Source organism: Phalangium opilio, unplaced genomic scaffold, assembly GCF_054372755.1.
Source record: "Phalangium opilio isolate 3A_F unplaced genomic scaffold, DU_Popi_V2 ptg000011l_1, whole genome shotgun sequence".
NCBI classification, from domain to species: domain Eukaryota; kingdom Metazoa; phylum Arthropoda; class Arachnida; order Opiliones; family Phalangiidae; genus Phalangium; species Phalangium opilio.
The window spans coordinates 6,151,934-6,164,445 of NW_028324147.1; the positions used below are offsets into that span (position 1 = coordinate 6,151,934).

General features: G+C 36.4%; 1 protein-coding gene and 1 long non-coding RNA gene across 4 annotated transcripts in view; one reads left to right on the forward strand and one right to left on the reverse strand.

Annotated features, from left to right (window-relative positions):
- The window catches only part of LOC149710089 (calcitonin gene-related peptide type 1 receptor-like), a 152,692-nt gene that overhangs the window by 116,175 nt on the left and 24,005 nt on the right, over positions 1-12,512 (reverse strand). For all 3 annotated transcript variants that reach the window (XM_089859116.1, XM_089859128.1, XM_089859119.1), the window contains exons 3-4: positions 1,799-1,886; positions 652-781 (exon numbers count right to left, since the gene is read on the reverse strand). In XM_089859116.1, the coding sequence (XP_089715242.1) occupies positions 652-781; positions 1,799-1,852 (184 nt within the window). In that variant the 5' untranslated portion in view covers positions 1,853-1,886. The remainder of the gene's footprint in view (positions 1-651; positions 782-1,798; positions 1,887-12,512) is intronic.
- On the forward strand, positions 4,723-10,501 carry LOC149710094 (uncharacterized). The gene is made up of 4 exons (XR_016376592.1): positions 4,723-4,847; positions 7,364-7,381; positions 7,445-8,335; positions 8,402-10,501. It is a non-coding gene; the product is annotated as an uncharacterized LOC149710094 (long non-coding RNA).

Here is a 12,512-nt window from a genome sequence, read left to right on the forward strand (position 1 = left end):
GCAACTCTCCACATAAACCCCGGTCTCAAAAACCGTAATGCTGAGCGTGAGGCGAATCATGTAGCAGGTTTAAAATCTCATTCTGAAAAATTAAATTTACACGCCGGCGCTGCCGGCGCGTAATAAACTCCTACTAGCCTAATTCACGATTAATTTTTAATTTTATTTTTTTTTATTGTCGAAATAACATATAACAAACAAGTCCCTAACATTTTTTTGGTTTAAACTTTATATCTAATGTCAAATCTACTTGCATCTAATTGTAATTATAATATTAACTTTGTTGAGAAATGGTTAAAATTTAATATCTTATAAACCTATGTCTAAACACCACTATCCAATTAACTTTGTAAATTAATTGCTAAAATTAAATACGTAAATACTACCAATGTTCATCAAGGAGCCATATCTTTATTTAGAAGAAATAAATAAATTCCACTCATATATAGTCCAGTTCCCCCTTGGGAGGAAGTTAGGAATGAAAGTTAAAATATGGTTCCCTGGTTCATTTAACTGTTTATGTAATACCCAACCACATTCTAAATACTTAATATCCAATGTATAATTAACTTAGTTAATCAATGTAATGGTGAAGGTATGAATAAATAAATAAATCAATATATACTTAAAAATAAATTAAAATTATCTTACCATTATTATTATTTTCATACGGTTGAGATTGCGCTTTTTGCAGACAACTCCAATATTGCAAGAGCAAATCAGTTTGACCTTGTCTGTCCATATTATACGACCGTTCATGGCGCAAGGATTCAGTTGCCAACTAAAAAGAAAAAAATAACTAATTAAAATAATTAATTTTATACAGTTGAACCAAAACAATACTAAGCCTACAATGCATAAGGTTGGGTCTGTCTTATAGTATCAGCATTGTTCATGCGGGACCCCATTTCGTTAATTCAAAACGTTCTCCTCTACACAGTGTGTGTTCCAGAAAAGATGGTAAGAACGAAGTCGATAAATTTTGAGTCGAAAATGTTCAATAACATTTTTCACTAAAGGACACCGTTTATTTATGATTTGAGCGTTTTAGGGATGACCCCTTAATTAAATTAGCATTGCCTTTCAGTTTCTTACTTAAATTTAAGGGATCATCCGTAAATGACTCAAATCATTACTTGAAAACGGTGGCACTAAGGTCAAAATGTCACAGAAATAACATTTTCCACTCAAAATTGCCCATAGAATAAATACAACCCAACGTACTTCGGGTCCTACCACTCTTTTTGGAAGAACCTGTATACCGGAATAGAAAATACTGCGATTTTCATCCGTTTGTCGTGTCAGCGTCGGCGTACGGGTAGAGAGACACAAATGACAGCTGGCAATGGTTTGCTCAAACTGTTTAGTGCAATTTTGTCACCAGGAGACGCTTTTCTACTAGAAACACGTCGCTAGGACACACTCCTCACCATTTTATAATGGATATTCTCTAATAGCAAATGCCCTTTTGACCAATACTTATGAAAAGAATTATAGGCTTATAACAAAAGGACTTTGGCGGCACATGGACTCCTCACCATTTTATAAAGGATACTCTCAAATAGCAAATACCCTTTTGACCAATACTTATGAAAATAATTATAGGCTTATAACAAAAGTACTTCGGTGCAAGGGCTATTATTATTAATTATTTTGCAACCAAAGTTACTGGCAACCACAGAGGCAGAAGAGCTGGCAACTTTGAAGCCTTATCTAGGGTCTATTAGACGTTCCAATTAAGAGGGACAAGCTTGTGACGTGCCAACCGTTTTTGGGTGTAAAAATACTTTAAACTTACCGTTGCCATAATCGTAACGAATCCCATCATCAGAACTAAGAAAAATCCAGGCATTTTGACGTCTCATCTGTCATGAAAGCATAATTTTCTGAAAGACCAAAAGAGTAAAAATAGGTATGAGTAAGTATGAAATGGTGATAAGGTGTCTTAAAATATAAAAGCGAAAAGGACCTTGAACCAGGGAGTAAGAACCCCAGGGAATCTATAAGATCAAAAACAAGGATACGTACTAATTTACTGGGGTACAATTATAACAGGAGAGGTAACTCTGAAGAAAGTTTAAATTGGTTCCATCAACGTGAAAGAAAAACTAGTAAACTACAATTTCAAACCTGTATACATTCTTCCTTGAAGAAGCGAGACTGAATAATAATCACCTAGAATATTTATTATCGCTGTTCAAGATACGTTTGGAAGAACTACTTATATCTATTTGAGGTAAAATATTGCGTATTAATCCGCCGTTACTTTGGCTAGTTTCCTACATAATCCTTAACAACAGGATAGCGAAGGACCTTGAGAGAACTTTATAAGTTTATAAACGAGCGTGCCATAAGTGTGCATTGCGCAATGCTCAAGAACAACTCGAGAATATATTTGGACTAAGTCAAAAATATAGGATATTATAGGACCTTTCATGAAATTATAGCAAATAGAACCGCTGGGCTCCCTGTCCCTGAGTTGGGTCAAAGGTCACGATGTTTCGACTGATTTTGATAGTACTTAATTTAATTGAAGGTATCGTGACATTCAAAATTCCATCTATTACCCGAGATAGCCAAGGTCAAAGGTCACCAGATAAGGCAAAATTAATAAGATCACTAAATAAAAAAAAGTGTCACTAATAACAGAAGTAAGATAAGGGACTAGAAGTATCGAGGTAACCAAATTATTCCCTTGGCGAAAGAGAATATTCTTGATAACATAACAACGGTTGGCCCTCTGGTAGCGGTTTCTGAATTTTCTCTCCAAAAAGGGAGACGCTCGCGGTGGTAGACGGCCGAACTAGATTCAAGCACCCGCGTCCGTGTTCCTCGACTTTAGGTTTAGGGGAAGGCGGTAAAAAATTTATTTGCAACTCGACCAATTTTCTCTCTAGTGTAGGCGCGATGGAAGCGGCATAAAATTCTCAGATTTGTTCACTAGTGCTAGGATCTATTAGCAATGCTAGAGCACTTTCCTTGTGGTCTCTTAGATTACTTCTGGTAATAACTATCATAGTCAAACTTATTTTAGAACAAAAAAATCATAAACTTATGATTGATTGTCGTATGGTACAAAGCCAGAGATTTCTTATTTTCCTGAGAAATCTTTTATCTTTCATTGGATGGCGTTATAAATCAAGATCAAACGAAAACTAGTCTCGATCCCGCTGCGGGCATTTTTCAATCTTAAGCTTTTCCTCGACGCTTTTATTTTAAGTATGAGTAAGGAAGTGTAATGGGAAACCTCTCTCGAAAACGTGAGAAACGAAAGATGAGAAATGTGTTTATAAAACTTTTGATTCATTTCCATTATTTTAAAATTGGAAAGGTGGGCACACGGCGTGAATTCCTTGCAATGACAAGCCTGTCTAGTTTCTAAGTTAAAATGAAAGATTACGGTGGTATGGCTGCAAACTACAAACAACAACCAAGAAGTAATAACTAGTTTACTGGGGAGAAGGTATACATTCGCCACATTTCCAGCTTTATCTCCAGTCCAAACGTATAGTAGGTCCGGAGTTAATCCCCGCCTCTAAATTACAACCAGCATCTCATTGGTTCTTGAAAACTGACGTCGGCGCGACGCGAATGACGAAAATTAAGGATTTTCCCACTGAGGAGAGTATAGCAAAAAAGACCGGCCTCCTTTTACGTCCCCCCTTGTAATTTGAAAGGGGGACTGGGACTATGGCGCGCAAATACTTAGGCACCTTATACCTTCTCCCTAATAAACTAGATATCACTTCTTGCAACAACTCCAATGAAATTGAAACTTTAAAATTGAAGTTTACTTTTTTGTTATAAGTCATTTTCCTTTTCCCAGGAAAGGGTTCATTGTATAAATATGACCAGAAGGGGATAATAGAAGAAGAAAGACACTCTGTATCCTCTTAATGATTTAGTTATGTAACATCATGATTCTTCCAAAGCAACAAGTGTTGTTAGAGAGAGAGTTTAAAAAAAATTGTAGTTGAAAAAGAGTGACGCTGCTCCACACTTTATGACCTTTAATTTCATTAAGTATAAATGTGAAAAGAACTTTCAAAGGGTTAAGCCAAACTTGAGAGATCTAACTACGATTAGAGCAGTGGTTTCCGAAGTTTTTTGTTGTAATGATTGCAAAAATTTGTATCTTTGTGAAAAGTTAACCAATTTTAACAAAAGTGGTCTTATTTTACAGAGAAAAATACCCTCTACCTCATTAAATTATTGAATTCAAATTATAATTGCCCTTTAATTATCAAAACATTTTGTTCTAATTGCACAAAAAGAACAACCTTGACCTGATAATAACATTTATTACTTTGAAATTTGCTCTATTGCAGAACTTCGTATTTCTATTTGAAAGAAAGAACCGATGTAGACACGGAAATAACCATACAAAACTAACAAATCAGTGGGTGCCGATAAAATTGGAGGAAGCCCTAACTAGGGCCACCAAGATAAGTCTTCTTCCGTATACGCAAAAAAGAACAAAGAAAGAAAAAAACCCAAGTTCCCATAAGGGTCCTTGGGCCCTATCTTAGATATTGTGGGCGGCGTTGGGTTTCGACCCCTTAGCGCTTCTGAAGGGAAAATACAGAAGCAATTGATGGTACGTGACCTAAACGATAATTTCGCCAAGAAAAACTTGCACGTTCAGTTTGATAAAAACAAAAAAAGAAGAAAAGGTCTTAGAGTCCAAACGGAAATACATGAGAGAAAGAGAGAGAGAGAGAGAGAGGCCTTAGTATGTAGTAAGTAGCCCTACATGGGAGTATATACTGAAGTTATGAGGAAACGTACTACGTGTTCAATTGAGAACTTATTAAATACTTCATATGTTAAGGATAGACATAATAAATGTAAGTACGCGGATTTTTAAGAAAATTGTGGGAAACGTTGCTTCAAAATGGTCGCGAATAATTTTGAGCAGACAACAACATGGTTGTTATCAGTAATACTAAGGAAGGTTCATTAGAAATGATTTGATTGAGTTGCACAAGTCTGGGTCAGAGAACGCCTAAGCCTAATATTTAAAAATAGCTAGTACAACGTTTAAGGCTTAACAAAAACTAATTTGTAATTTCACATGCCTGGACCTCCAGACTCTGCATCTCATAGTTAAAAGAAATTTCCCAGCAAAACTTATAATTTAAACCATAAGATCATAAGATACGTTCCATAAGTTTGTAACTGGTAGCCGAGATCTTGTCATGAAGTGATGTAGGTCATAGATTCTCGTAAAGCGACGCCTGGTGAGACCCTGCCAAAGGCTTAGTGCAGACTAAATTGGAAGATGGACTGCAAAACTGAATGTAATCAATTCTCGCTTGTCGTTCTCGAACTGGCTCTAAGTAAGTCTCTCTCTAGCATTATGAAGTATAGGTAGTCTCATACTTATGTAACATAACTTATAAATTTATTTTGAAACCATTATAAGTGGCATACTTATGGTTGTTACGTCACTACAATATAAAAACTTATACTGGAGTACTTGGTTAGGTTTGAACGCGGTCAGAATTTTTAAGCGCAATATAGCCATTAGGCCTTTGCTCTGACATTTTGGTCAATTAGGTTAACACGCCCTACACAATACACCAATTAATACGACAGCCACTATCCAAGAATTTACGAGCAGGAAATGACTTAATCGTGATTGAAATAAGACCACTTTTCTACGTGTACTTTGGCTCAATCTTAACTATAGCTGGGCATTCTCTTCTCATACTAACAAGCTTAACATAATCATAAGGCTATCATAATCTCCATAAGTATGGGTCGAGGGGAAATTTGAAACGAGCACGTATCCTTTATAGAGGGACATCTAACGTCGGTTATTTCACGTAGATTTGCGCCTCCTCGTGACGGATTTGAGTAAAAATTAAGTGTGATAGCCTACTGTGATCTCAAACTATTTGCGTAAAGCGACTGGAACATGGAAAGACATCACAGTAGGCTATGCCTCTATTTTGCTCCAATTTGAAGGACAAACTCATCTAAAGAACATTCTAAAAACGGTGGTACAGTGTGGGCTCTGGACGATTTTGAGTGGAAATTGTTCAATGACATTTTGCACTAAGAGTCACTCTTTTACAAATTATGATTGGAGTGATTTATAGATAACCCCTTAATTTAACATCGTCTTAATTTCTTTATTTAAATTTAAGGGGTCATCCGTAAAACACTGTAGTCATAACTTGTTTAGGTTGTCCCTTTGGGCAAAATGTCATCTTACTATGGGACTCAAAATTGATGTCCCATAGAAACCACAATACTTCAGTCCTACTGGCACCCTTTTTGAAACACCCTGTCTATTATCACGGCGCCACCAAAATATTATATATTCCATGGGTTATTGAGTAGATTAGAAGCTAGAAGTGCGACGTAGGCATAAACCATTTTTAAAGGTTCCCTTGGGGCCATTTACAAAATTATTATATAATACCACTTTTGGTCTTTTCCCTTGATTATACCTTATCAATTTCGCTGACACGCCTGTCCCCCATGTCCCCCAAGGATATATATAGTCCAATAATAGGAATACTCAATTAAAATATGCGTGATCGACCGTTTAGTAAGAATAAATTGAACCCCAATATGCACAAATTTTTGGAAAAAGAACAAAAAAGAACCACCTTTTTTCCAAGTGCTGCCTAAATGCCAAGATAGATAATTCTCTTTTTTAGCCACATCGTAGTATACGATGAGGCTCTTAGTTTGACCCGAGCCGAAGTAGTAGTTGTAGTAGTGGTGGACGGGGTTGTCGCTTTCGTTATCGTTAGATTTTAGCTTAAAAGGAACTCGATAGTACCTCAACCCACCCATAGGGTTAACTAGGCTCGGTTAGAGAGTTAATTTTAATTAAAAACTTCGCAGTCGGGATTCGAACCCGGGTCGCTCACGCAGTAGTAAGACATTCGACCACTGAGCCATAGAGACTTGATAGATTTCCGAGTTTTTATTGTTTAGTTTTATCTCTAAAATGTCGGGGTGATGTGGGGTGGGGTACCTCTTAATCTGTGGGGTCGGATACTTCTGAATTTGTATGTTTGGGGTTTTTATATTTATTTTCTTTTTATTTACGTGCTAATTAAATAGATAACGATGTGGCTACTATTAAGGCCCAGCCCTTGGGCCATCTTGTTTAAAGTCTCGTCTCTGTTTTACTTTCTTTTTCTAGCGAGAAATTCAATCTGTCGCTCTTACTTTCATCTCTTTTTTTTTTGCGGCTGGCAAAGGCCTAACGTAGGCCTTGGCTTCCCATCAATTACTCTATATATATGTTTCGTTCACTTTACATTATTGAATGAATTCAAAGGTAGAAAAGCTTGGCTTATCTAATCGAGCACCCACCATTTTTTTCTTCTTCATTGACAAGTGTCTCGAATACATTCCGGTAAAAGGTATGGTAAGGGTTCCAGGCAATTTGAGTTCATACCCGTTTTGCTGTTCATTGTAGGTGCAGTTTAAGGGTAAAGGGCAATACCACTAAGGTTATATAATATGGCATATTACGATTGGACCCAAGAAGCCAGAGGCCATTCTCGGAATACCTTTAAAGGCTCGTTGCGAGCTAACATTGCTATTGCGCTCTCGGAATTTTCGGCTACCATCCAGTTATGCCAAACTCTTTTCACACTGTCGACTTAATATTGTCTACTATGTGTAGTAAGAAAACAACAACTAGGCCTAAAAGTAAGCCTTATTTTATTGGTAAATTCTTTAGGGGAATATGGAAATCCCATATGCTCAAAAGGAAAGTTTTGAAATGTTTAAGACTAAAGCGTAAATCAAAGAGAAAAAAAAAATCAGGCAATATTTACGAAGATTACGATATGTTTGAAGAAAACACGATATTCCATAAGTTTTTCACCACATGAACGTGGACTTTCAAATAACAGAACTTTAAATTACGTTTAAAACTAATGTATTCTTTTAAAGTAATATTTAACTTCAAATTATCTATTCCTAAATATACAAAATTGGTCTTTTTAAATAATAATTATAATATACAGAAATTGGATAGGTTAACTAATGATTTTTGCTCATTTAGTTTCAAACATTTGTAGGTTTCCCCGCTCTATTTGATTAAAAGGTTTACTTATGGTTGTTACGTTATCTACGAGTATATGATTAAGCTTAGCAAATTGGAATGAAGGTGAAAATTCCGTAACTGGCTGTTCATTTCGAGTGACAGATCGTTATGGAATTAGTATTATCTTTTCATTTATTTATATCGCAATGCAAACAACAAAAACTGAATCGCAAAAAGCAAATGAAAAGCAATCGATCAGCAGTCAAATAAACCGCTAATTAAAATAATGAAGCGTTGAAATTATAACATGGAAATGTACATAATAATTAAACAGGGAATAAGCAACGAAATTTCTAAATTGAAAATCCCTGACTTTTCCAGCTTATCCCTGACCATTTTAAGGTGTTCTCAGGAGCCCACTCCATCATACCTGGCAAGTATTTAGAATTGGTCGAAGCATACCCAACGAAATCCCCGACTTAGCCAGGTTCCTTACGAACCCTGTTAAAGAGAAAGGGGTCTATTTTGTCTATAAACCCTACCAGGGATAGTTTAGTTTTAGAAGTAGGAATGGAGAATGGTTAGTATTTACTTCAGTTCGACTCATAGCCCAGCAAAGAGCCCCTCCCTCCAACACGTAACGAAAAGTTTAAATTATCTTATTGGCTCACTTGAACTACGTTTTGATGACGCTACTGACGGGGACGGCGAAAAATACGTAATTCCTTTTTACCTCTGTCGCTATGACCCGCCTCTTCTTTCATACCCCTCCGTTCCGTGGAAGGGGGTCCGGGACTTTGACGCGCGCCCAGATTACTCTGTTCTCCATTCCTACTTATAAAACTAAATCTTTCCCTGACCCTACTTAGTATTTTTTTTACTCTAAAATGAAAGGTGTTCATGAAAACATCATGGCGCGTTTGGAAAAAGAAAACAATGCCCAAAAACAAAGGGTTCGATTTCAAGCGCTCCTGTCGATCCACTTAACACCAGTTGGATCTGAGATAAAACCTTTTTGCAGTATGGGGCAAGGAAAACGAAAGTGGTGGCGGTGGTGGTGGTTTTCTAAACACACTTTTCCATCGAGTCCGGCGGAAAAACGATATGGGTCGTTTGTTCGTCTCCCTCACTCTAACAGAAAGATGACTCTCTCTCCATCCCACCATCCCTCCAAGCTCTCCTCGTACCCTTATGTACTTATGTACTTTCTCTTTTCTCTTAGCGGAGCTGGACATATCCTCATACATGGCTTGGTCGTATCTCGAGTGTTCCAGACTACTTTTACGACTAGTGTACACGTTTCCGTCCCAAGTTACCAAGTACAGGGACAAGATTACATATACGATATCTTTATCGAATCCTCGCTAAGTGTGTTAAAGATTTTTGTACCCTTCCTATTTCCACGGATACCCAATCACTGTCTAAGACAGACAGACAGATGGTATAGTTTTTAATTTATCAGAAACACTCTGTATATTTATTTTTGCACTGTACCAACAACACATAAATAATACAAAAAAATTTAATAGGGTTCATACAACTTTTGGAAAACAAATTTCCCTGACATTTCCAGGTTTTTCCCCATATACTTCCCTGATTTTTCCAGGTTTTTCCCCATATACTTCCTTGATTTTTCCAGGTTTTTCCCACATATGGAGTATCCTATGGAGCAAATGTTAACGAAGGAGGGGGGGGGGCAAATGGGACTATTACATAATCAAAGTACATCCCCGTATCTCTAATATAACCAGAGTTATGAGCCTCCAAAGTATAGTGTAATGTTAATCCTATGGAGGGTATGTTTATGAACATTTTGCTTAATTACTCGGCCCCTGTTTGACGCAAATTTCCCTGTTTTCCTTGAATTTTATTAAAAATTCTAAATTTCCCTGAGATTTCCCTGAGGTCTTTGTCAACTATTTATTTCCCTGATTTCTCCATGTTTTCCCTGATTTCCAGGTTTGTATGAACCCTGTTTAAGTATAAATGACCTTGCCCAATATATCACTCACACTCTCTCTCATTTTAAGTGTATTTGACTTTCAAAGTGGATTCAAAGGATTTTAAGCCTTCCTCCAAATAAAACGAGAGGCATTTTCTATTATTCAAAAGGAAATGCTTGGGTATCAAAATATCCAAAGGTAGTTTCAAGTTCAGTCAGTAAGTCTATCGCATCGCGTCTACGCGCCAAGATTATCTTGAAACCGAGGCTTAGTGAAACAAAAACTCAAGTTGCAAAAAGGTCAAGGGGGTGTTGTAGAGGCAGAGGGTCATGATGGATATAGGGGGCGAAAAAAATAAAAACCGAGGGTAAAATAGCCCTTTGAGAATACAAATCGTTCTCAAAAAACTCCTTCAGGACGCGGGTTCTTTTTCCAAAATAGAGGATTTACATCTTAGAATATCGTACTTAAGCTCATATTTACGAATGGAAAACATTTTGGGGCAAAAACGGGGCCTTATAGAGAAAAGTCTAAACTCGGTTTAAAGTGTCCCTATAGAAAAACTGCCTACTTTAAAATTCGAAAAACGCGTCTAAATATTTCAATAACTTATATCAAGAACAAATTCAGATAAGAGTCCAAGGAATACACAATTTATTGTAGTCTCAGAAGCCCAATAATTCGATGTGGGAAGCAAACAAACAAAACACACTTAGATTGTTTTTATTGATTGATAATCAACGTTAAACCCTAACCACTTAACTTAAATGGCAGAAAATTTTCAGGGACGTTACTCTTAAGTCGTAGGCAAGTACTATGAAAAAATATTTCAAATTCTTCGCCATCTTGAAAAATGGCGGCCATAAATATAAAACACCTTCACTATGAAGTAACGTCCGTGTATTTTAACCGATTTCCTTAACATTTAGTACACTGGTTACTTATATCGTGTATATGGATTTTTGGTTGCGATTTTCCGCCATCTTTTAAAATGGCGGCCGTAAATGTAAAAAACATTCTTTACGAAGTAACGTTCATGCATTTCAACATATTTCTTCAATATTTAGTATACTGGTTCCCTATATAATATAGACGGGCTTTATGGCTTCGAGTTTCCGCCATCTTTTAAAATGGCGGCCCGAAAAGTAAGTACCTTCTTTATGGAGTGAGTGAATGAATGAATGAATTTAACAACTATAAATATATCAAGGCGCCTTGTCTTCGATTGAAAGAACAGTATATTGACACTAAAGGGGCTGCAGAAAATTCCTACCTAGCTCTCATAGATTACACTTTAGTGCAGTGTTGTCAGGCCCTCTATGAGACAGTGAATCAAGTTGGTAAAGTACTGATGGGAGTTCTCTCTGCAATCGCTCACCAACGGCCTGGCAACACAAGGGGAACAACACCAAAAAATATCCCTTATATTTTAAACTATGTAGGCCTATAGTGTTGTAAATATTGCAGATAATGTTTAAAACCCGGAAATCACTTACTGCAAAATGGAAAAATATCTAAACATATTTTTAGAAACATCTCCTACACTACTACTAGAGTTTGTTATTCATGAGATGCACTCGCCCATTTTATGCATGCAACCACAAGCTAGAAAAGTAGAAAAAAAGATTCATTCAATTTCATAAAAATGTACAGCTATCGGTACGTGGGAGGACTGCTCATCGATAACCATTCTAAAAACCACTAAATCTATCTATTCATAAAAACCTTTAAAGAGATTCTCTTTCAAATACTGTATTTTTTATACATATGCCTAAATCTGAAATATTATTCCCATTCTGGTTGAGAGCGGAAGGAATTTTGAGAAAGGATTTTTATCTTTTTAAATTTCTAATTTTCTTTAAATTAAATCCAATATATATTTTTTTAAAGTGTTAGAAAGATATTATTTTTAATTTAAACAGGGATAGATTTAATTTTAGAAGTAGGAATGGAGAATAGAGTAATCTGGGCGCGCATCAAAGTCCCGGACCCCCTTCCACGGGACGGAGGGGTGTGAAAGAAGAGGCGGGTCATAGCGACAGAGGTAAAAAGGAATTACGTATTTTTCGCCGTCCCCGTCAGCAACGTCATCAAAACGTAGTTTAAGTGAGCCAATAAGATAATTTAAACTTTTCGTTATGTGTTGGAGGGAGGGGCTCTATACTGGGCTATGAGTCGGACTGAAGTAAATACTAACCGTTCTCCATTCCTACTTCTAAAATTAAATCTATCCCTGATTTTAAATAAAGATATTGGATTAGAAAAGTTCAAAAGGTCATTGTTTAATTATCTTGAAACTATAAATTATCAGGAAAACAACAATTATTAGGTGCAACGAGATAAGTTGTTTTCTCTTAAAGAAATTATTGGAGTGGTCTATTATTGTGAGGGGAAAGTAATTTCCTAAAATGTCTAAATTGGTATATAGGAATAAACATCTCCGAGGTAATTTAGGATACCTTGGGAAAAATTATGCCTGGTGTAAAACAAAACAGATACCCACGTTGTTTTGGGATTATTTTGTGCATTTCAGGGCCAGCCCTAATGGT